General features: G+C 56.4%; 1 protein-coding gene across 4 annotated transcripts in view; it reads left to right on the top strand.

The window, feature by feature from the left end:
- Positions 1-24,017, top strand: part of MYO1C (myosin IC) — a 40,553-nt gene that overhangs the window by 4,309 nt on the left and 12,227 nt on the right. Inside the window, exons 1-9 of one of the 4 annotated variants that reach the window (XM_028708080.2) lie at positions 46-164; positions 18,319-18,477; positions 18,928-19,043; positions 21,182-21,380; positions 21,759-21,839; positions 22,415-22,594; positions 22,770-22,868; positions 23,009-23,122; positions 23,769-23,840. In XM_028708080.2, the coding sequence (XP_028563913.2) occupies positions 18,352-18,477; positions 18,928-19,043; positions 21,182-21,380; positions 21,759-21,839; positions 22,415-22,594; positions 22,770-22,868; positions 23,009-23,122; positions 23,769-23,840 (987 nt within the window). In that variant the 5' untranslated portion in view covers positions 46-164; positions 18,319-18,351. Of the gene's footprint in view, positions 1-45; positions 165-9,530; positions 9,666-14,085; positions 14,376-18,318; positions 18,478-18,927; positions 19,044-21,181; positions 21,381-21,758; positions 21,840-22,414; positions 22,595-22,769; positions 22,869-23,008; positions 23,123-23,768; positions 23,841-24,017 lie in introns of those variants that run through there. The other 3 variants (XM_077919569.1, XM_028708079.2, XM_028708078.2) reach the window with 3 other exon arrangements.

Below are 24,017 nucleotides of genomic sequence, written 5' to 3'. Positions count from 1 at the left end.
CGCCGCGCAGGCGCACTCCGCCCTTGCCACGGCTCCGCCCGGCCCGTGACGGGAGCCCCAATTGCCGCCGCCGCCGATCCGACCGAGCGGCTGGAGCGAGCGTCGCCGACGGGGCACGAGGAGCGGGAGGGCCAGGCGGCAGCAGCAGCAGCGCACTCAGCAAGGTAGGGGCGGAGGGCGGACCTCTGAGCATGGGTAGAGCGCCTCTCCGGCCGCCCGCTGGACTGGGTCTCCCCCGGGGGCGAAGGCAGCCCGGCGGAGCTGCGGGACCGGAGGGGCTGAGGGGGCGGGGCTCCTCTCCCCCCTCCGCAGCCCCGCCTCTCCGACCCTGAGCAGCTAGGTCTCCACGTGCAGAGGAGGAGTCCCGTGTCCGCGTGTCCCGTGGGAATGCGGCCCCTCCCCGGTGGGCTCCCCGCGGCGGGTCTCGCTTTCTCCCGAGGAGGCCCCGCTCCAACAACTTCGCTTCGGCGCCGGAGTTGGCTGCGCCGGAGCAGGAGGGAGGCGGCTGCCCCGGGGCGGGGCGGGTCTGCGAGGGCACCGCCGCCGCCCGAAAGCGGAAGGGCATCTGGGCTGCCCGCGGCGAAGCGTGGCTCTTGCTCCTTAGCCTAATCCGTCTGCTGCCAGCCAGCCGCTGCCTCGCTCGCCTTCCCCTGGGGAGAAGACGAGGCAGCAGAGGCTGCTCCCCCGGAGGGAAGGCGGGGAAACTGAGGCACAGGGGGATAGTGGCTCTGGAGAAGCAGGCCATGGCACGGCATGCCCACTTGCTGCCACCCGTTCCACCCCCACCCCGGGTCCTGTATGCCAGGCAGCAGCTACACGTGAATAGCCCCACTCTGAGCTCAGGTGTGAAGCCCACCTCCCTTCTGGGTGCAGCAGGGGCCTCTGGCTGTGTTAAGAGACAAGGCAAGGCAACCTGGCAGATTCAGCCTCAACTGGACTTTCTCCTGGGTAGCCCCTCAAGCTGCCTTCTGGATCAGGCCCATGGCCCATCCCGTCCAGCACCTTCTCCCAACCAGATGCCTGTGGGAAACGGGCAAGCGGCTCTCTGCTCCCATATGCAGCATATTATACTCCCATGTTGAACTTTCCACTGGGCAAGTCGCTTTAATAATATTTCTTTTTTTTAAAAAAAAAAAGCCTCATTATAAGTGATTCCAAAGTAACATGCTTTTCAAAAGCCAAGCCATGGACCTCCTACTTTTGAAAACTTTGATATCTCTATGGTAGTTTTTGTTATGTGAATGGAGCCAAGGATCCTCTGGGTGGGTTACATGGATCTGCTGGGGTCCACAAACCACCAATTGGGAACCACTCATAATGTAGTTTAAATGTGCATAAGCAGTATATAACAGTGTATGGGAACATCAAATCCCAGATGCAGGCCAGGAGGATTCCTATACTGGGTTATGTTTTTGTGTTTCTTTGATTATCTTGGGACTCAACTCCAGGCGAGGTCCCATAATGGTATAACCTGCTGACCAGGCTTGCAGTTGTGTTGTTGAGGGAGTGGAGATTCATCTGTGTGTGTGTGTGTGTGTGTGTGTGTGTGTGTGTGGCTTTCCAAGTGCCTGGTGAGAGTTGGGGTCGCTGTTCAGTGCAGTGGGAGTGAGGGTGAGGGTCTGCCAGAAGGGATGAAACCTCCAGTGACCTTGGGAAGGAAAATGAGTTGGACTCTGGCACCTTTGTATGGGTGTCTTGCAACTTGTGTCTCTGTCAAGGTTGTTAGCAGGCCGAGCCCTTGGAGTGAATTTGGCATTAATTAACAGTGACCTGAGGTCAGCAAATCCACAGCTGCGAGGGCAGGCGGGATGCTTACTTAGTGGACGTCCTGGGAGAGGGGAAGGTATTCTTGCTCTGCTCAGGGTTTAGGCGTGTACATTTTCATATTCCGTTTTGCTTTCCAGTGCTTGGTGATTGCAGGGAAACCCCGTGGCCTTAGGAGGAGTCACACAGACACACTCTTCCCCCCTTCCCCAGGGTTTTGACCTGGCTTACAGAAGTAGCTGCTGGGTCAGGGAAGCTGGACTCTGAGCGGAAAGTCAAGAACTGCCCCAAAGGGGATTTTTTTTGTTCTCAGGGTGGGCTACCTAATCTTTCTGGGCTGAGCTGCTGGGCTCTGATTTCCTGTTGCTTATGAGTGTTATGGAAGCTCTTAGTCACAATCAGCATTGCCAAGAGTGGCTTGATGCAAAGAGGAAAGGAAGCATAGCAGGTGACCTCTGCGGAGGCTGCGTGAAGGTCTCCTGGCCCCCAGTTGCAGCGCAGTGGAACGGAGGGTTGGGGGGTCTCAGCTAAGGGGGTCTGTGTCTGCATGAGAAGCTCTTAGACATGGGTTCTCTCCACCTCCCCCCTACCCATTTGTGCCTTGGATAAATGGATGAGATCTGCAGAGTCCCCCCCTCTCCTTAGAAATTGGGTGGCATGGAGGAGAGCAGCATTGGTTCCCGATCACAGCTTTTGAATTCACTGCACTTAAAAAAACCCCTTATCTTACATTTGTGAGTTGGGCTGGGGGAAAACCCCATATGTCAGGTTGCCAGAACATTTGCAGATTGGATGCTGGTGCCAGCTTGCAGGTCTGAAGCCTCTGCCAGCCTGATGCAGAGCTGGTACCTAAACTACCATGGCTGGCTTCTCAGAAGGTGATGGAGGGGAGCAGAGCGATGGAACTCTTTTCTCAGGCCTGTCCGGAAGTGCTGGGAGAAGTGGATTCTGCTTTCTGTGGTGCCCTTGAGGGAGGGGCACCTGGGTGCAGCACTGCTGCTGCTGCTGAGAGAGGAAGGCCTTGCCCACTTCCGTGGTGCTCATGGATGATCCCAGGAGGACTTTGGAGCTGTGACTCTTTGCTAGTGAGACACAGCGGGAGGGACTGTCTCAGCTGCAGCCTGTTCTGCTGTGGTTCCAGCAGGAAGCCTTTGCTGCTCCAGGAGAGCGGAGTCCTGGCTGGATGTTCTGGGTGGGCTTCCTTCGCCACCAGCGGCTGATGCTGCTGGTCCGGTGCAGTCAGTCCTGAGCCGTTCTTTGTGCAGGAAAAATGCATTTTGTTGGCCAGACTTGGTGTCCCCGAAATCATGCCTGCCCTGCACATTCTGATCCTTTGTTTCCCTGGCCAGCTTGGTTTAATAACATAAGAGCAAGCTTACAGTGCTTCTAACTCGCTTAGCTGCAGCCTGGCTAATTTCCTGGCTTCTGTCGGTTAAACAGGCAGCGCTGGCTGCCGATGGGGCCAGTTGAGCAGCTTCTGGGTGGAAGCCCTTATCCTGTTGACAGGTGAAGGGCTTCCATGGGGCCTCCCCGCATCCTGGAGCCAGCCCCGCCCCTCGCCTCCCTAGAGGGCCTGGCAGGAGTCCTGCCTGGTGGCTTTTCCAAGGGAGTGGATTTTTGGTTTTAGATTGAACTGCCTTTTATATCCTGGGCTGTGTGCTTTGCTCCCACACCACCTGCTGCATCTCAGGTCCTTCTCGGTGGCATTTGGCTGGGCCTGGGCAGAGCTTTCACTCCTGAAAAGCACAGGGCTTCCTTTCTCCCCCCTCCTGCCCCCTCTCCCCGCCCAGAGCCTCCTGTCCCACTGCCATTTTGAAGGTGGGGGGGGTGACCACTTTTGGAGCCCTTTGGGTCAATTCTCTTTCCTCTCTTCACTTGCCTGAGTCTCACCCAATGAAGAACCACTGAGAGATCCCCGAGACAATGCAGAATGAAGCGTTAGCACTTCATACAAGAGGGAGGGTGCCGTTCTAATCCTGGAAAGAGGCTGGTGCTTATTCAGATGCAGTCCTGCAGGTCTCTCTGCCCTCCCAGCCTCCCTTCCTCCCCAGGTTAAACAGATGGAGCCTAACATTTATTTGCGTCCTTGTCTAGTGCTTGTCACAACAGAGCCAAAATCTCCCACAAGGAGGGGCAGCCCGCTGGCTGGTTGTACACAAAGCTTGCTGAGCACTCCCTTCCTTGAACTCGGGTGCTTTTTCATTCATCCTGCTCTTCCTTCAGTAAGCGTGTGTGCGAGCAGGCAGGGGCTTATCCTATTCTCACAACAATCCTGTGGAGTAGATTAGACTGAGAGGAGGCGCCTGGTTCATGTTTGCCCCAGGATGGCTGCATGGGGATTCAAATGCAGAGTGCTTCAGCCTTCAGGCCCATCTCTCTCTATGCAGGATGTGCAAGGCAGAGTCCTCTCTCCTACTTTTCTTTCCCACTGATTCCGCCCCCCCTCCCTGCAACTGAGCAAGTGGGAAGTGAAATGGGAAATGCAATTCCTTGTAAGCAAGTGGAAGGGGATGCAAATAATAATCTAAATTTCACATCTACGCTTACGGCGTCTGAACTGGCAGCGGCGGACCAGCAGTGAAACCTTGGGACATAGCAAATAGCTCTATGAAGATGTTGACCCCAGTGTGCAGCAGCAGCAGCAGCAGCCGTGAACAAGGCAAATGCCATGCCTGGGCCATTAGGAAAGAGATTGAAAATGAAACTCCCGCTTTCACAGTACCATTATACAAAACATTTGGAATATGGTGTACAGTTGCCCTGCCTTAAAAAGGGTATTTTCAGGCTGGAAAGGGTTCAGAAGAAGGCAGCCAAACACATTTGGTGGAGAGTGGTGGAGTTTATTATGGATAACTTTTATTATGCACACAGTCCTGGAAATGAGGGACCCCCTCCCAAAGGTATCTGCCAACTTGTGGATAGTGCAACAAATGATCACCTGTGTTTTGTTTTTTGCCTTCTGTCACAAAGCAATATGCTCCTGCGGTCAGGGAAATGCTAGTCTCACATTGGGGTCTCCAAAACTGAAGGCCAGGGGGATGTTTTGTTGTGTGTGAAATGCGGTGGGCTCAAACTGTGCTGCGCAGGACTTCAGGTAATAACAATGAACGGTGATTTTAAAAGGAGAGGGGGGCACCAAAATGAACAGGGTGTGTGTGGAGAGACTCCTCTATCAGGGCAGGTCACAACTTTGGGGGGCCTTTTTGGTTTAGGTAAGTGAGTGAGGCAGGACACGATGGGACGTTTTGCATATTGGCAAAAGAGGTTTTTCTCCCCCCGTGGTACAAGGACTTGTGGACATCCAGTGAATTGGGGAAGACAAGAGAAAGTCCTTCACAAGCCACATGGTTAACCTGTGGAACTCGCTCCTGCAGGAGGCAGGGGTAGCCACCAATGTGGGGGGCTTTAAAAGAGGCTTGGACAGATGCATGGAGGACGAGGAGGAGGCTATTAATGTCTACTAGCCAGGAGGGCTGTGTTCTCCCTCCAAGGTCAGAGGCAGTGATGCTTCTGAATGCCAGTTGTTTTTGTTTTTGTTTTTGTACTATCTGTCACTCGATGTTTTAAATCCCCTGTCATTTTTGTTATCCCCATTTTTTTTTTTTAAAGTATTCGCCCAGGACGATATCTACTTTTACCTCCCCACCCCCATTTTATGTTGTTATTTCTATGTATATCATGCTATGGCCACACGGCTAATGCAATAAAATCTATTATTATTATTGCTAGAAATCGCGGGAGGGGGGAGGGTTTTGTGCTTGGATCCTGCTTGCGGGCTTCCCACAATGGGCATCTGGTTGGCCCCCTGTGAGAGCAGTTTGTTGCACTAGGTGGGCTCTTGGCCTGGCCCAGCAGACTCTTCTTCTGTTCTCATCCTTTGGTGCCTTTGAGAAGCAAAAGAAGACATTGTTTACTCCAGGCGATAATCATGAAGCTGCTGCAAACTGAAGGTGCCTGGATGTGTCTTCTCCCCCACGTGAGCCATCGCCATCCTCATGCCCAGGAAGGTTGCTGGGATCCCTGTGTGCGCTCTGTCAAGAGCAAACCCTCCAGCTGGCTTGAGTGGCTCCTTAGGCAGTCGCCTGTCCCTGGCTGGCCTTGCCCCCCTCTCCCCCCCCCCCCCAGCTTGTGGGATGAGAATGCGGCCTGTCAGAGAGAGGAGGACCACCTGCCCTCTGGGGTGGGGCTTGGACCCACATCTGTGGGTTGTTTGCTGGGAGTGGCAGCTGAAGGGGGCATGGGAAATTCCTGGGTGGGGTGGGGGTGAGGCTGAAGTCCTCTGGAACAAGAGCACTTGAGACACTTTAATATTTGGCAAGGGAGATTCTTCTGCCGAGGGAGAAAGAAGGTTCTTGAGGGGAAAGGCTGCTAAGAATAGAAACCATTTACATGCAGGACATAAAACCTTCCAAATCCCAGCCTTTTCCAGGCCTGCAACTCAGCGCAGCCCTGGGAATTGGGTCCCACTTACTGCCTTGGAGTTTGAATTGTAGGGATTCAGGGCTTGGGACCTGTGAGGCTGGTTGGTTCCTGTGCTCTTCCTTGGAGAAAGGAGGTTTCCAGCTTCCCCCACCCAGGCCCTGCTCCCTGCATGTGGGGATGGCAGGAAGAACCAGCAGCTGTGTCTTGTTCCAGGCACTCGGGGCTCTGGGAGTACGAAAGCCTCCCTCCTGACATTTTGTCCCTGGGTGCTTCCTGCTCTCGTCTCCTTGCCAGCATTGTTGCGGAGGGCCCTGCGCTCTTTCTTTCTTCCCTCCCTTGCTCCTCTCCTCTGCTTCCCTCTCCCCCACTTGGGTCCCGTGCAAGAGAGGAATTTCAGCAAGACTCTCCACACGCTGGCATTGCCACTCCTCCCCACTGTGGAAAGTAGGACTGAAGTCAGCTCTCTCCCTCTTTCCCACCCTCGCCAGATCTCGACACAAACTGCATTCCATTCATTCCATGGGCCTGACTTGTGCGGAGGGGGGGCTTGCCATGACAGGCTGGAAGCAGAGCTGCCATCTCAGTCTGCAGCCCAGGCAGGGCCTGCCCCCCCCCCACCGCCTTGCCCCATAACGCTTCCTGGAGAAGGCGCGGCAGGATTGCCCCACTCCCCAGCGCCTCTGTAAGGACAGCGTCAAAGGTGCAGGGGGCTGTTGCAATTGCGGGTCCAGCCTCTGGGATCAGAAGTGTCCGTAGCTCCCTGAGCCTTTCATGTGTGTATATATCGTGGGCGCAAAGCAAATCTGTAGTGTCGGGGTGCAGGATTAGGAACTCAGGTAGATAAGCTTATTGCCAAATGGCACCTTGAATCTAGGTTACGGTCAGTGTGAGAAACTGGGATAGGAGAGTTAGGAGCCAAATGATTTCTGAGACCTAGGTTGTGGGTGTTAAAACAGAATGTCTAGTCACCACTGGGGGGGGGGGTCAGCAACACTGTTGATGCATGTTTAATTTGGTGTTGACGATATAAGTATTGGTACCATACTTGAGTTTTCAAAACACTCTATTGTTAAACTCCTTAACGTATTGTCTATTCTTAACGTATGCTTCAAGGCTTCAAAGCAACTACCGTATTTTTTGCTTTATAAGACTCACTTTTTCCCTCCTAAAAAGTAAGGGGAAATGTGTGTGCATCCCATGGAGCGAATGCAGGCTGCGCAGCTATCCCAGAAGCCAGAACAGCAAGAGGGATTGCTGCTTTCACTGTGCAGCGATCCCTCTTGCTGTTCTGGCTTCTGAGATTCAGAATATTTTTTTTCTTGTTTTCCTCCTCCAAAAACTAGGTGCGTCTTGTGGTCTGGTGCTTCTTATAGAGCAAAAACTACGGTACATTTCAGGAATCCTGGAGTGTCATCCAGGCGCAAAAATGGCACCCAGACTTTTTGAGGTGCTCGCAAATGGAGAATCTTTAGGCGCAAAATGCGCCTGGCGCTCTGCTAATTTCAAACCCTGGTTACAGTCACCACAATGCACTGTCCAGTTGCCTTTCCCCCCAATGAAGTTTATTATAGCAACAAGACATCGCCACAGATTGGCAGGCTGGCTGGCATGCAGCAACGTCTTTTGAGGCGTGCGCATGCAGGAGCAGAAAACTGCTGCACACCAGCCAGATGGTGGCAATGTCAGCCATGAAACCTGGCAACAAGGCATCTTCACTTGTTTGCAATTGGACCTGTGCCAGGCACAAAATGCGCCTTGCGCCTGGGGAATTTTGAACACTGCCTGAGTGGTCCTCCGGATAACGCTGGACTGTGTTAGAAACTCAGATATATACGCCAGGCGCCAAATGGCTCTTTAAACCAGGGTTACAGTCGCCAAAACTAAACGCCTAGTTGCCATTTGGGCACCAGACGCCTTGAAAGTCGTATTTTTCAATATGACTTTTGGGTTCCTGAAATTCATTCTGATTGTGCAGGTAAAATATCACAGATAGAATCTTAACAGGTTGCGTTGCTAGTGTGTGAAAACAGTCCAGATCCAAGGATCCCCAGGCAGGCACCTCCAGATGGAGAAGACGTCAGGTGTCATCCTGGCGCCCAGGCACCTTCACTTCATTGCAAGTGGCCAGTAGCCAGGGGCAAAATGTGCCCAGCGCCTGGCAAGTTTTGACAGTTCCCATCGTCTTTGGCCCTGATGTGAGTTGGAGTCCAGCAACATCTGACAGTCTGCCGATTTCCCATCCCTGATTTAGCAGGGGACGTGTGATGGTTGACTGAGATCATTTTGGTTTCTGCATTTTGTGTAATGTGAAAGATATTTATTAAGATTTTTAAAGTGTTACAAAATGAAAAAAGAAAAATACAAAATAAAAATAGTTAAAAACAATTCCATCTTTCCATTACTTATCTTTCATTTGCTTATTTCCCGGACCTCCTCACACCTCCCTTTTTTGTATTCCAATTCAATTTGTTAATTCAGCAAATCCTTTCCCTCTTTGTTTATCCTAATCTTTAATCTTAAAATATTTTAACCTTAAATTTTAACCTATTAATAATCCATTTTTTCATATTCCTTATAGCATTATAGCTAAAAACCACTTAACTTCTTATCCAACATCATTCTAACATTCATTAATTTTACAGTATTTCTGTAGGTAGTCTTTAAATTTCTTCCAGTCTTCTTCCACCGACTCTTCTCCCTGGTCTCGGATTCCGCCACATTGTGTGTAATGTGAGATGGGGGGGGGGGGACACAAGCAGAATCGGAAGGGGACCTGGTTTTATTTGGCCAGACAGAGCTGGCAGCAAGGCAGCCGAACAGCTCAGCTTGGTTCTTCATCTGGGACTTAAAGTCAAGCAGACGCACAATCTGAAAGGAATGATGATGGAAAGAGGCTGGCATGGTGGAGCAGAACGGCAGCCACACCCCAGCTGCTGAGGGCAGGAAGCTGCCTCGGTCAGACCTTTGGCCCCTCTGGCCGGCCGCCTGGTGGCTCTCCAGGTTGCTGGCCGCCCTGCCTGGGACGCCGCTGGGCCTGGACCTTTTGCACGGCAAGCAGACACTTCCCGCCGAGCCACGTTGAGTAAGAAAAGCCCCTGCGGGACTTGGTGGTGCTTGTTCCGAGGAGGTTTCAGCATTTCAGAGTTCACGAGACGGCAGGGCGAACCTCGCCTTGTCTGGGTAGGGCACTGCCTTGGCACTCTGGTCCCCAGAGACGTGTTTGTTCTGCTCCGTGTGCCTTGGCTGGGATCCTGCAATAAAGAATGAGTCACGGGTGTTTGGCCAGCAGCACCAATAAGGGGAGCCTTCCTAGGAAGAGGAATTTGGAGAGCTCTGGCGGCAGGCCTCGCTTCCTGGGCAGGTGCTGAGCAGTCCCAGGTTGTGGAGAGAGAGACAGAGAGAGGGGAACTCCTCCAAACTTTAGGGCGTGCAAAGGTGCCGTCTCCTCAGAAGCAGCAGCAAGAGCCAGGAGGGCCTGGGTGAGCCATCCATGTTTGCTTACCGGAAAAGGGGAGGAGGGGAGGATCTGGGCTGCTTCAAGGTGCGTTTTCCACACCCATCTGCTGGGAGAGGCTGGGGGCGTTATCCTTGGCTCCCCTGACTGTTCCCCATGGGATGAACATTTCTGTAGCTTATTGTTTATTCACTTTATTACCTGCTCTTTAAAAGAGGATTAGACAGCCAGCCTTAAAGGAGGATTAGAGGAATACAAGGGGGGAAAGGCAATGGATGGCTGTGCTCTTCCTCCACAGAGGGAGGCAGCAGTGCTTCGCCTGAGTCCTATTGCAGGGGAGGGCTCTTGCTCTCAGGGCCTCTTTGTGGGCTTCCCATTGGGGCATCCAGCTGGATGGGCCGCCGCCCTGGTCCAGCAGCCTCTTGTGTTCTTCTAAGGTCCCAGGGTGGGTTCCAAGAATTTAAAACACAAGATTAAAAACAGATTAAAACAAATTACAATGGCAAGAATAGGCCGGGTTCTAAAAATACACACCTCGAGTGTTCAAGGCCAGGGTGCAGAGGCGCATCTTCAGCACACTGTGCGATGAAGGTGCCAGATATTTGCACCTCTGCGGGGAGGGAGCAAGGGAAGGTGGCCACCCAGCTCAGTATTACCTGCACTGACTGGTAGCTGTGGCGCCATCACTAGTGCTTCAGGCAGGCCTCTCTCTCCCAGCCCTCCCTGGAGATGCCTCTGGGGGCAGAGCCTGGTGCCTTCTGCATGCAGGACAGGTCCTCTCCCCCTGGGCCACGTCCCTCCCTAAGGGGGCTGGCGCAGAGAAGGCCTTTTTCCACCCCCACCCCCCAACATCCAAGGGCAGTGGAGTTACCAAGAAGGTCCCCCTCCCCTGATCTTACTCCTCCCCAAGAGGGTCAGGAGGTGGCCTCCCAGATATTTAAGGCCTAAGTCTTTCACCGCTTCAAATGCCATGCAAACCCCTTGAATGGGGCCTGGAAATGACCTGGCCACCAGGCAATTTGAAGGGTGGCTTTTTTGGGCCTCCTGGTCCCACCCAGCCCCCAGTAGAGCCCCTTCTCCCCATGGCTGCTCTTGGGGAAGGAGGTCCTTGGGTGCCACAGGAAGGGGAGTAGGAGCAGCTGCTGCGTTTTGCCACCTCCCTGCCTCCTCCACAGGCTTCCCGTTCCCTTAATTCCCAGGGGCCTTGTGTGGGAATCGGCAGCAAATCAATAATTGGCCCTGGTCTGCCAGTGGCAGCCCCCAGCTGCCTCCCAGCTGCCTGCCTGCCTGCCTCTGCTCCTCCAGGAGCCCACAATGGCTCCTGGGAGCCCCTCGGAGCAGCAGGATCTGGACCTCGTTGTCCTTCCTTGCAGCAAGTAGCCAGAGAAGCAGAGAAGCACGAGCCTTCCTGGGGCGCCCCTCCCTGGGCGTGAGGCTGGGGGTGGCACGACCATGCCGCCCCCCCCCCCTGCGTTGGGAGAGGCCTGTGTCTGGAGCTGAACAAACAAGCCATTAAGCGCCTCCTGGGGCTGGGCGTCAGGCGTCAACAGGGCAGGCGGCGTGCTCAGCGCCTGGGCTCAGAGCTGGGACGTTGTGCCAACCTGCCAGGAGCCACGAGGGACGCCTGATCAGCGCTCTCTGTTCATTGTCAGGGGCCCCCCAGGACGGGTTTGGGCGAGGGCTTTTCCCCTTCCAATTAATTAGTTCTCACAGACTGGCTCTGAGCAGCAGGAGCAGCAGCAGCTGAGACTGCTCTTTTGTACAGGGTTGCAGGTACTGTCCCTGTCAGGGAAAAGGGGGACCTGTTGTTGGGGGGCAACTGGTCCTCCTCCTCTGCCCCACTGGGGCCCCAGGAGGACTTCCCTGGCCCCAGTGCTCTGTGGGAGAGGCGTCCTCTTTCAGCTTTTGCTGGGAGTGGTGTGTGTGTGTGTGTGTGTGTGTGTGTGTGTGTGTGTGTGGTGGAGAGGGAGGGCTGGCTCTGCCATTGGGGACCTTTGGCATGTGGAGCAGGTGTGGAAGAGGCCCAAGGGAAAGATGTCAGGAAGCATCCTGGCTTTGCAGGGGGTCAGAGCAAGGTGCTTAGCCCTAGACAAAAGCATTGCTGAGCGGGAGGAAAAGAGAGTGCCCTTGAATCTGTGCAAAGCGAAGAGGCTGCTGAAAAGTGGCCAGTTCCTCCCTCCTGGACAGATCCTGCCTCTCTCTGTGTGTGTTTGTGTTGCAGCAGCAAAGCTGCTCTGCTGCTCTCCTCAGTTCCCCTCCCAAACTGCCAGGCACCCAGTGCAAATCTGCCCTTATACAGTCATTTCCTATTCTTAGAAGCTTTTCCCTGGGATTGTGCTGGGGGAGTCATCCAGAGGAAATCCTGTTTCCTCCATTGAAAAATGGAGGGCTGCAAGCGCCACTTCTCTCACTTCCTATCTGGTGTCCCCGAGGGGACCCTGGATGGAGGGGGCAGGCCCTGCCCGTCCTCCCCACCTTAGGTCCTTTGCAGCAGCCGCCACAGAGCAGTCAGCAGGTTTGCTTTTTGACTTTGGGCAGAGGAGCAGAGCCTTCTCTACCGTTGGGAGGCCCCGTCTGCAGGGCATTCTCGCCCCATTGCTGCGGCTCAGGACCAGGGCCTGGATCAGCCCAACGCCTCAAGTGGGGCAGGGGGGGGCGCAGGAGGGGACCCCAGAGTCTTTCCGCTCTCCCGAGCCTCTTGAGGGAGGAGGCATTTCCAGCAGGGGAGGATTCCAGCAACCGCAGGCTCTGGACACTGAACTTTCCCAGTGAAAACATATTTTCTCCTTAAAAGGAAAATGACGGCCTGGCTGCTGGGAGGAGGAGAGGCTTTGGCTGAGCAGAATCCAGCTCTTTCTCCTCAGTGCCACATCTGGCAGGAGAGGGAGAAGCTCCGCAGGCGACTGGGCTGAGCCGGGGGTCTGCGTGGCTGCTGCGCTCTGGGGGTGGCGAGGGGGATCAAGGCACAACAACAAACAAGAAAGCAGGGTCCGGTGCAAGGGGCACCAATCTGACATTTTGTTCCGCATGGGCTCTGGACCCCACCACCCGCCTGTCCCCGGTCTTCCTCACCCTGAGGGCCTTTTGGCACCAGATGCTGTGCACCTCTGTTGTATATGGAAGCGGGGCTGACTTTGATCCGGGTGCCTACTCACAGGCCTCAGGGAACTGGGCAGCTGAGAGCCAGCAAACCCCTTTGACTGGCATGTTTGGGGCGCTTCTCCTTCCAAAGCTCCCTGCGGAGAGACACTCTGCCTCCACCCGCTGCCTCTACCTGGGAGGGAGGCCCAGGGTGACTGAGGGGCTCCTCTCACCCTCCTGGGGGCTGCCTGGCTGCTTTTGGCCACATGGGAGGCTGTCCCGCCCCACCTAAGGGTGCCACCCCTCCCTTCCCTTGTGGCCTCCATTTCTCAAGCAGCTGTGGGGTCAGGATACAAAGGACTCATCCTGGCAAAGCAGTTGATTGATTGATCTCTCAGGTGTGAGCGTGGCAATCCTGAGTCGGGACAGACAGACGAGGACCCCAAGGCCCTTCTGCCCCTTCTGAATCCTGCCCTTTGTGGCCTGCAACATGAGACGCTTGGCTGGTGGCGCAGCTGGCAGAGCCTTGCCCCCTCGCCCAGCCCAGGGAGAGATTCCACCTGGCCCCTTCCAGGCCTGCTGGGAAACAGGTGCTTCTCAACTGAGTAGAGCAAGTCTGGCCAGGAAGGCCGGGATCCGACCACGGCCAAGGGGAGCCATGCAGCTGTCTGTCACCATCCCCGTCCCCCGGGCAAAGAAGAGACTGCTGAAGAAGACCCCCTCAGTTGCCTTTGCTGCCCTTGCCCCCCCCCCACTGTTTCCCAGAGGCTTGGCCATGTGGAGATCCAGAGGAGGTTGGGCCGTGTGACGGTGCAGGAGAAGAGCCAGCACAGCCCCCCATCCGGAAGCCCCCATGCAAATTCCTGTTGGCAGGGTGGGCCCCAGGTCTCCCCCAGCCTCTCGTGCTTTGTGAGTGTGTGATGCTCACAGGGTGTTGTTGCCCAGAGGGCCAAGGTGTAGGGAAGTGTGTGCAGGACATTGTGGACTTTGGGGAAAGAAGGCGGCAAAGGGTCAGCCGTTGCCTTTCGGTGGGTTTCCTCACGGAAGTCTTCGAAATGCGCCAGGCACCTTTTGCTCCAGTTTGCGACCGTGTGGAGACTTCTGGGTGCCCAGAATTCAAGGTGCCATTAGCCCCTAGCTTATATATTTGCGTTTCTCACACTGCCCCGTGGATGTGGCCGCCTGCTCCTCCCTCCTGGGCATCTCACCATTGGCGTCCTCCTCTGGGAGCCAGGCTGGGCCCGCCATCCTCCCTCCCTCCCCCCCCTCCTTGTGGCTTTTTATGAGGAGTGCTGGGCTGGGGCCCAACTTTCCCAGCCACTTGTATTCCTTTTCTCTCCCTCTTGCCTGCTGAGAGGGAACTATTCATCCAAGGCAGCCGGCAGAGGCTTTTGCTGCAGCTTGTGATTTAGGGTGTGCCCACTCGCCTGCCCGCCTGCCTCTGCTGCCCATTGCTCACCGGGGAGCCAGGAGGGGGGCTCCTGCGGCGGTGGTGGCTGCTGCTGCTGCTGGCGATGAGGGAAGGCCTTCTGGAGGGCCCAGGGCGATGCTGCCGGGAGGAGAGAGGCGGCAGAGAGTAGAGGCAACATCCTTTGGATCCCTGCTTTGAGGCCCGTGACTCTGGCGAGGGGCAGCCATGAAGTTCAGGGCTGTGGTAAGGCTCTTCTGCGGTGGGGAGAGGGCGAGGAGGGGCAGGAAATTCCTCCATGGGTCTCCTGGGGGTTGATCCTGGCCTCCGGCCGATGCCCCTCCCTGTGGCCCTGTCCTGCAGGGCCTGACCTGGACTTGGGAGGAGGGGGGGGGGTGTCAATGTGGCCACAAAGCTCAGGAGGTTTTCTCTGTGGGGCTCCTGGATCTGGTGTGGGGAGGGAGCCTATTTCTTGGCCGGATCAGGACATGGGGAGGGGAGCCCACAAGCAGTGAGGCTCTGGTGTCAGCCCGTCCCCCCCAGTCCTGCAGTGACCCAGGAAAGCTAGGCCTGATGTCCCTGGGTGGACTGGCGTGGAGGGGGAGCCTTCATCATCCTCAGGTGACCCCCCTCTCTATCCTGGGCCATGGACTCTGCCTCAGGCAATGTTCCTCCTTCAGTTTCCCTTATCATAGGAGCCTTGTCAGGGCCGGCCGGCCCCTGAGTCTCCCCAGACACAGCCTACCTCCAAGGAAGCTAGCCCTGCCCTTACAAACAGGCCTGAGCCATTTGTTCAGCTGCAGCCCCTGGGACGGTTCTGGGTTGCCTTGTCTCCTTGCTCTGCGTGTCTTGCAAGGGGGGTTATTGTGAATCCATTAAACAGTCGAAAAAGCCTTCCGAAGGGTGTTGAAGGAGGGCCCTCTGGGGGCACTGGGGCCTCTTGCCTTCAGGTGCCTTTGGGGGGCTGAGCCAGGCAGGGGAGCAGCTGAGCGACACCCACAGCGCCCCTCCTAAGTCCCAGCCCGAGGGGCAGGGCAGCAAGACAAGGGAAGTTGGGAGCAGAAGCGCTCGCCAGTCAATGGGGAAGCTGGCCTGGAGAAACCTTGCTGCTGCCTTTCCTCTTGTTGCTCTCGGCCTGGGCTTGCGCGCCAGGAGGAAGTCGACTCGTGAGACATGCTCAGTCTTGCAGTCGGAAGGGGAGCTTTGCCTAGTGGACGGCCAGAGCAACAAGCAGGGAGGGAGGGAGCAGGGTGGCCCAGGCACCTTGGAAGGGCTCCCTGGCTGCCCACGGGTCCTCTTGACCCCTGGCCTGGGTGCTAGGCTGCCCCAGCCAGGCAAGAGTGACGTGGGGCCTCTTTGCCAGCCAGGGCAGGGACCCCCTGGGGCAATGGTGCCATTGCCACGCCCCGTGAGACTCCTGGCAGCTGAGGAGGGGGTGCCTGCATCTGTCTGGGTGAGGGAGGGGCCCTGCAGAGATTGCAAAAGGCCAGCGAATGGTTTGACTGGAGCAGTGGAGCTGGCCAGCCTATCCTCTGAAGGGGGTCTTCTGGAGTATGGGGAGAGGCTCAGCCTCTTCCATCTCTGTTGTCAATTGTGCCTCTGGAGGAAATTGCCTCTGGGGCTGGTGGAAAGCAGGACCCCTTTCTATGGGGTGCGGAAGGGGGTCGCTGCTGGGGAGCAGGCAAGCTCTCCTCTGCCCGGCATCACTGCTTGTGGTCCAGCAGAGACAGGGAGGGAAATTCCTGAGGCTGCAGCAGCCTGAACCTCTTCTCTATATGCCCAAGTTCCTTCTACTTTGCAAAGGGAAACCCGGGTTGTGTGTTCAAAAGGCCCTCCTTCCCTCCTTCCTTCCTTCCTTCCTTCCTTCCTTCCTTCCCTCCCCCCCCCCCATATCTCTCCACCCCACCCCAACAAAACAATGTGCCTTTGGGTGCCCTTTGGGCCTCACAGCTCTGCCTCCGATGATGGGAATGTTTATAATTCTTGTTTGAATAAATACTGCAGAATTTACACTTGTTTGCTTCAGAAAGACGCCTAACGGTACTATTTTTAAACGTTACGTTTATTTGCTTTTACCCAATCCAAGAGGCAAGAAAGGCATGTAAGATCCTGGCACAAAATGTGTGTGTGTGTGTGTGTGTGTGAGAGAGAGAGAGAGAGAGAGAGAGAGAGAGGTGGGGGGGGGGGTAAACAGTGAACACGTCTGCATCATGTTTAGCACCAGAATTGCACCAGAATTTGACTGCCTGCATCACCAGGCAGTCAAAAAACCACCCTGCCTGCCTTCCGCTTCCCCTATCTAGCACTTCCTTCCGGTGGACAGAGGCCCAGGACCCTCAGGACCACGGGCAGGTTGAGTCCCGTCTGCAGACAAGCTGCAGGTGGGCCAGCCATGCCAGCCACGTGTCCTGGAGGAAGGGGAGGCTGCCCACTCCCAGCCAGCCCTGGGGCCTTTGCCTCCACCTCCTCCTCCCAGGGAAGGCAGCCAGCCAGTGCAGAGCATTGCTGGCTGGTCCCAGACAGGCCCATCAGCTGATCTGGCTGGCCAAGGGGGCTGCCTGCCAGGGATGAGCCTTCAGGATTTGTGTGGGGGTGAGGGTCCCGTGAGGGTCCTGCTTCTCCCCTTCTCCCCCTCCTTCCACCCTCCCATGGGGTGGGCATCACTGTGGCCTTGTCTCCCTTGGTTTGTAGTGAGTCCCCTCCCCCACTGCCCTCTCCTCCAGTGTCCAAAATTCCCCAGGCACGTTTTGCTACTGACGCAGGTCCAATTGTGATTGTGTGGAGATTTCTGGGCGCCAGGTTGGCAACCACAGTTTAAAAACCTCTGCCTTAATCCATGTGTCTGTTTCTCCTCCTTGCATGCTGGGATTAGTGAAGTGTTGTAAGAGCAAGTACAATCAGGCAGTGCAGTTGGGATCATAGGATCGTAGAATTGTAGCGCTGGGAGGGACCCTGGGGGTCATCTAGTCCAACCCCTGGCGAGCAGACGTTCCGTTGTGGTGACCGTGACCCAGATTCAAGGGGCCATTTGGCACTCCTCCCCCACAGAGCCACCACCTTGTCCCCCAACTGTACCTGTGGCACCTGGGGAGACCGGGGTGGGGGACAGGGCGGTGTCCTTCACTCAGAGGTCTCTGTGTCCGGCTTGGATGTGACCTCTTGCTGCTGCTTGCCCCTCCTTGGCCAGCCAGTGTTTGGAGGAAGACCTCTGGGCTCCCTTTGGTGAGGGGGCCAGTGGGGTGGGGCTGGCTAGTGCCAGGAGCCCCTGCAGGCATGGGGAGGAAAGAGAGAGAGAGAGAGAGAGAGAGAGAGAGAGATGCTCAGCTGTCTCTGAGGCACCTGCCTTTCTCTCCCCACTCTGCCCCCCAAACTCCTGGTCTTCCCCCCTTGGAAGAGCCCCTCCCAGTAGCCAGCCCCCAAAGGCTCCCTGCGGGGCTTGAGCAGGGAGAGTGGCAGGGAGAGGCTAAGAGGGTGCTGCTTGAGGAGCGCAGGTGCGCCTCCTTTCTCCCGGGGATTTGCTAGGGGAGGAAATGTTCCTGTTGGCATGGAAAGTTTCCTCCATGGGGGGGGGGGGCTCTGCGCAGTGCTGGGGAGAGGCCGGCAGGCTCACTCCGCTCCACTCCCAGCAAGCGAAGGACGTGGGGACGCTGTGTTCCCTCTCACGCCAGCCATGAACGTCGAGGGCTTGTTGGCCCAGATCCAGCAGAAGAGGTCTCTCATCCCCATGGGCTTCCACCTGGCCAGCCATGTGGTGAGCCCCCAAGGCGTGCGCAGGGTGTTGCTGGCCGAGGGCAGGACCTGGAGGCCTGGAGGGGATGCCAGTGGAGCGTGTGTGTGTATTGGGGTTGGGAAAAGCCGCTCTCTTCTGCCTCGCAGCCTTCCTGGGAAGGATCCTGATGTGGCTTCTGAGACCTGGACTCCTTTACTCGAGGAGATGTCAAAACTTTGGTAGTGAACCAGCTGAGGGGCGTTGGCTGGGCTGGAGTGGGGCGTGTGGACTTCTGCCGGTGGGTCGGGGACTTCTGTCCCCTCCTTGTTGTGGACATGCCTCTCCCTGAGCCCTGCCAGCCCTCTCTCTGGCGTCCGTCCTTTGGCCCTTCCTTGACAGCCAGCCCAGGCACAGCGAGGCTTCCCTCCCTGTCCACCTCTGGCCGCCTGGCTTTACCTCCCCTCTTGTTGCTCCTTGCAGCCTGTCGGCAGTGACGGGGTCCGGCTCACAGCCATGGAGAGCGCCCTGACGGCTCGCGACCGCGTGGGAGTCCAGGACTTTGTCCTGCTGGAGAACTTCACCAGCGAAGCGGCTTTCATCGAGAATCTGCGCAAGCGGTTCAAGGAGAACCTCATCTATGTGAGTGGAGTGGGTGGGGCAGCCCCCTTCATCCAGCAGCTACCTCTTTCCCTGTGGGGCTCTGCCTGACAGGAGCCGTGGCCCCGCAGAGCCCCTCTCTTTGGGTGCTGGGCGGTCCCACTGCATGTTCTGGAGCAGAGGGTCCAGGAGGGCAGGCTGGAGTGGGGCCTGAGGTGCAGCTGCTCTCAGCCCCGCAGGCAAACATTGAGGGAGGCAAACCATTCTGCCCCCACCCCCAGTTTCTCATGGCATCCAGTAATAACCCCCTGAGAAAGCCTCCCCTCCTAAGCTGAAAGCAAAGTTGTTTGAGGGATGCAGGAAACATTTCTTGGAGGAAGATTTCAAGGCAAAGAAGAAGAGCGTCACTATGAAGGATCGTCAGGTGTCCCAGAGGCTGCTCTCTCCCTCTCCCTGTTCCTCCTGACCTCCCCTCCCTCCCTCGCTCTGCAGACGTACATCGGCTCCGTCCTGGTCTCCGTCAATCCCTACAAGGACCTGGAGATCTACAGCAAGCAACACATGGAGCGCTACCGGGGCGTCAGCTTCTACGAGGTCTCTCCTCACCTGTGGGTAACGCCAGGGGTCAAGCCAGCCCCCCCTCCCCCCCTTGCTTGTCCTGGGCCTCTGGAGCCGCAGGCCGCCAGCCACACCCAAAGGATAGGAAAATCTGTGTGTGTGCATGTGCACGAGAGGGCAGAGGGTGGGATTTTTCCTGCTCCCTCTGCCCAACATTTCCCACGTTGCTAAGAGACCAGGAACCCGCCAGAGTATCTTTGTTTGCATAGCTGGGTGAACACTCCTCATTTAGAGAACGGAGCGCTGATTCTGAGCACAATTTTGGAGGGTTCGTAAGACAAAAGAGCCCTTCGTGCGCGAAACACCCGGCCGCCCTGCTTGCAGGGCGTGTGTGTACAAAATCCAGGGAGTGCCTTTGCTTTGGGAGAGGGGAGGGAGGAAGAGAGGGGAGGAGGGGATATCCCAGGTCACATTCTGCCCCCCTACCCATGTTCCCTGGGATTTGGCCCAAGGGAAATGCTGAGTGGGCGGAGCTCTGTCTTTTAGATGGACAGGCTGCCTCCCACCTTCCCACTTGTTGGATCTGCAAGGCTCTTGATCACAAGCATCAGCCTCCTTGAGAGGAGGGAAAGCAAAGAAGGGAGGGAGTGGAAAAGAATACTCAATTCGGGAATTATTCTCTCCCAAACCCTGTCAAATTTTATTTATTTATTTATTAAAATAGTTTGCTCTCCGTATACCACCCAAAACCATGTTGGGATTTCAGGGCAGCGTACAGCAAAAAAGTACAAATTCTCAATTATGACCCAGCAGACAAAATCCTTGAAACGTCGATGAGTATTTGTAGCAGCGGAAAGTGCCTCCCTGAGTGCCAAAACATTTGCCACATGGGCCCTGGTCAAGGCTCTTTGGGGGCGTCCTTCCCCAGCTGGGGTGCCACAGCCAAACAGCCCTTTGCGGCTGCATCACGGGAATCAGATGCTGCCACAGCCTTTCCCTGGCCAGATGGGATCCGACCCTGTAGTTGTCAATATTGAAGTTGGATTGAAGTTGAATCCTGACAAGACAGAAGTACTGTTTTTGGAGGACAGGGGGCGGGCTGGTGTGGAGGACTCCCTGGTCCTGAATAGGGTAACTGTCCCCCTGAAGGACCAGGTGCGCAGCCTCAGAGTCATTTTGGACTCACAGCTGTCCATGGAGGCGCAGGTTAATCCTGTCTCCAGGGCAGCTATCCAGCTCCATCTGGTATGCAGACGGAGACCTTACCTGCCCACAGACTGTCTCGCCAGAGTGGTGCATGCTCTAGTTATCTCCCGCTTGGACTACTGCAATGCGCTCTACAAGAGGCTACCTTTGAAGGTGACTCGGAAACTACAACTAATCCAAAATGCAGCAGCTAGACTGGTGACTGGGAGAGGCCGCCGAGACCACATAACACCGATCTTTAAACCCAGTATGTTTCCGAGCACAATTCAAAGTGCTGGTGTTGACCTTTAAAGCCCTAAACGGCCTCGGCCCAGTATACCTGAAGGAGCGCCTCCACCCCCATCGTTCTGCCCAGACACTGAGGTCCAGCTCCGAGGGCCTTCTAGCGGTTCTCTCATTGCGAGAAGCAAAGCTACAGGGAACCAGGCAGAGGGCTTTCTCAGTAGTGGCGCCCGCCCTGTGGAACGCCCTCCCATCAGATATCAAAACGATAAACTACCTGACATTCAGAAGACATCTTAAGGCAGCCCTGTTCAGGGAAGTTTTTAATGAGTGATATTTTAATGTATTTTTGGTTTCTATGGAAGCCACCCAGAGTGGCTGGGGAAACCCAGCCAGATGGGCGGGGTACAAATAATAAATTATTATTATTATTATTATTATTATTATTATTATTATTATTATTATTATTATATCAGTCTCAGTCCCAGCTTTTACACTTGTTTTACATTTTGTTTTAATGGCAATGCGTACTGGGTTTACGGCAGACATTTTGGAATAAAGGAGGAAGGTGCCTGGAGAAAGGGCCTCAGCAGAAACTCTTTAAGGCACAGGCGGGTGAAGAGAGAAGAAGTAGAAGCAAAACTCTGGCACAGTCGCCCCTTGGCAGGCCTCCTTCCCCCACCCCCTGCAGGCCCCGGGAGCGCCGGATGGTGGCGCTGGCCGGGTGGTGACGACTGTGGCCCTTTGCTTCTCTCCTCAGCTACGCCATTGCAGACAATGCCTACCGCTCTCTGCGCACGGAGAGGAAGGACCAGTGCATCCTCATCTCGGGGGAAAGCGGGGCTGGCAAGACGGAAGCCACCAAGAAGGTGCTGCAGTACTACGCCGTCACCTGCCCAGCCAGCGAGCAGGTGGAGACCATCAAGGACCGGCTCCTGCAGTCCAACCCAGTCCTGGAGGTAAGAGCACGAGGCCCAGTTCAGAAGGTGCCCGGGCTGCAGTTGCTCCTTCCCCTCTGTGGCTTTTGGGTCTGGAAGAGAGGTGGACACAACACAGCACAGCTGCTCCTCCCCGGTAGACCTGCCCCATCTTTGTGGCCTGGTTTGCTCTGCTGGGTGCCAACAACCAAGGGAGCCCATATGCCAGCCCCTGGCCCAGGATGCCTGTGTGGAGGCAGGAGAGGCCCTGCAGTGGTCAGCACTTGGGTCCGAGTCGAGGCCAGCTGGGGACCAGGCTAGAAAGTCAAGCCAGGCAAGGCCTGCAGTCTGAGGGGCTGTGCCTGAGCCAGAGTCCTCTCCCCACGTCTGGAGATCAGTTGTCCTCTTCTTCCTCTACAGGCGTTTGGAAACGCCAAGACCCTTCGCAACGACAACTCCAGCCGCTTTGGGAAATACATGGATGTCCAGTTCGATTATAAGGTGAGTCCGTAGGAGGGCAAACCGAGTTAGCCTCCTGGTCCGTCCTGCTCTCCCCACCTTGCCTGGTGATGTCGGGGGCTGAAACTGGACCCTTCTGCATTGCAATGCGCACACTGGGCCACTGAAAAGCCCCATCTTCTGAGCTGCGGAGAAGCAGGGGGAGCCCCTCTCTCTGTCATCATGTGGAGCCAGGTTTCCCCCAGCCCCCAAAGCTTTTCATCATGTCCCCTGTGGAAAATGCACGCGAGCTTCTCTGATCCACGTCCTTCGGAGCATCTCTCTTTGGAGAGGAAAGACCGGCCTGTCCCGGAAAGGGTGGGCTCTGGTTTCTGAGATGAGGAGGAGGACAGCTCCAGCAGCAGGGCGCTCCCCTGTCCCCTGTGGAAAGGCGGCTCTGCATGCAGGCCTGACCCCTGGTGGACGGTCTGCAGGCGCTTGGTGGGGAAACCCTGAGAGCTTTGGCAGCAGCCTTCTTGCCTGGCTCCAGGCTCCCTCTGCCCCTCTGCAAAGGGGTCCTGAGCAGCAGGCTCCCTTTCTGCCCTCGCCAGCCACAGCTGCTGCCTTCTTTGCCTTAGGGGGCTCCCATCGGGGGCCACATCCTGAACTACCTCCTTGAGAAGTCGCGGGTGGTGCACCAGAACCACGGCGAGAGGAACTTCCACATCTTCTACCAGCTGCTGGAAGGGGGCGAGGAGGACCTGCTGCGGAGGCTGGGCCTGGAGAAGAGCCCCCACCAGTACCAGTACCTGGTGAAGGTAAAGCCCTGCACACCCCCAGCACAAGCTTTTCTGGTGCCTGCAGTGGGGCTGAGCAGTAACGGAGGACCGCCTGCCTGCCTGCCTGCTGCCTGTCCATTTTGGGGGCAGCCACTGCATCCCCCCTCTCCACTGCTGAGGGTCTCCTCCCCACGTTCCCCATCTGTCTTGCCAGGGCCAGTGTGCAAAAGTCAGCTCCATCAACGACAAGAGCGACTGGAAGGGCGTGTGCAGGGCCCTGTCCGTCATTAACTTCAGCGACAACGAAGTGGAGGTAAGAGGCCCCTTTGGCTCCTGCGGCTGCCGCTGCTGCTGCCTCCCCGTGTTTGGGAGGGAGGGGGCTGGTCCCGCGCCCCCTTCTGTGGTGCTCTTCTGCTAGTGACCCTCCCTGGCCCTCCCCTCTTCCCTTCCCAGGACCTCCTGAGCATTGTGGCCAGCGTCTTGCACTTGGGCAACGTGCAGTTTGCTGCCGACGAAGAGGGCAGCGCACAAGTGACCACAGAGAACCAGATCAAGTACCTGGCCAGGGTGAGTGGCAGAGCTGGCAGGGAGGGGGCAGTGGGAGCAGGGCATGGAGGGGAGCGAAAGGCTCCCAGGTACCTTCGGAAATGGGCCTGAGCTGCATCCCTTGGAGGCTGTTTTTTAGGGGGGGACGTGTGTGTCATAAAGGCTAGAGAAAGGGTTATATTCTAGAAGGGATCAAAGAAATGAATGAGTCTGAGAGATGGCCAAGTAACATTGGGGGAATCAACGTCCAGTGAATACGAAGGCAGGCCACAGTTTTATTCCTGCAGCTCTTGGAGTCAGAAGACGGAATGCCAGAGGAAATGACTTGGGAGTACTTGAAAAGTGTGAATAAGGCCTTCAGTATGTTTTGGGGGTGAGGATTAGTCACAGCTGCTGGAAGAGAGGAGGCCAAACCACCCCCCAGACTTCCACTCTCCTCTAAAGTGAGGAGAAAGAATGACACCCTTTCTCTGATGCTAAGCAGGGCTGGGGCAGGTGGCACCTTCTCTTCTCTCCCGGCTGCATTGCACCCATCACTCCTCCCCCAGTTTGGGTCTCTGCCTTCCTCCTCCTCTCAGGGCTGAGAAGGACATTTTTCCTCTGCCGTGGGCAGAGGCTGCTCTGGCGGTGGCTCTTCAGCCGTGGCTCTCCTTTTTCTGCCTTGCAGCTCCTGGGGGTTGAAGGGTCTTTGCTCCGAGAGGCTCTGACCCACAAGAAGATCATCGCCAAGGGGGAAGAGGTAAGAGGGTTGGCCGGCTGACTGCCGTGGGGGGGGGGGGGAGGCGGCCAGGCCAACCCAGGGGCGTTTCCAGGTGATGGTCACTGTGGCCATCTCCAAGGGAGGTGGTTCGGGTACCTGGTTGCCCTCCCTCCCAAGTCCGCTGGCCGGAGAGAGGCTGACGGCAGCTCCTTCCTT

Source organism: Podarcis muralis, chromosome 15 (assembly GCF_964188315.1).
Source record: "Podarcis muralis chromosome 15, rPodMur119.hap1.1, whole genome shotgun sequence".
Taxonomy (NCBI): Eukaryota; Metazoa; Chordata; class Lepidosauria; order Squamata; family Lacertidae; genus Podarcis; species Podarcis muralis.
This window is presented reverse-complemented; position numbering and strand designations above follow the sequence as displayed.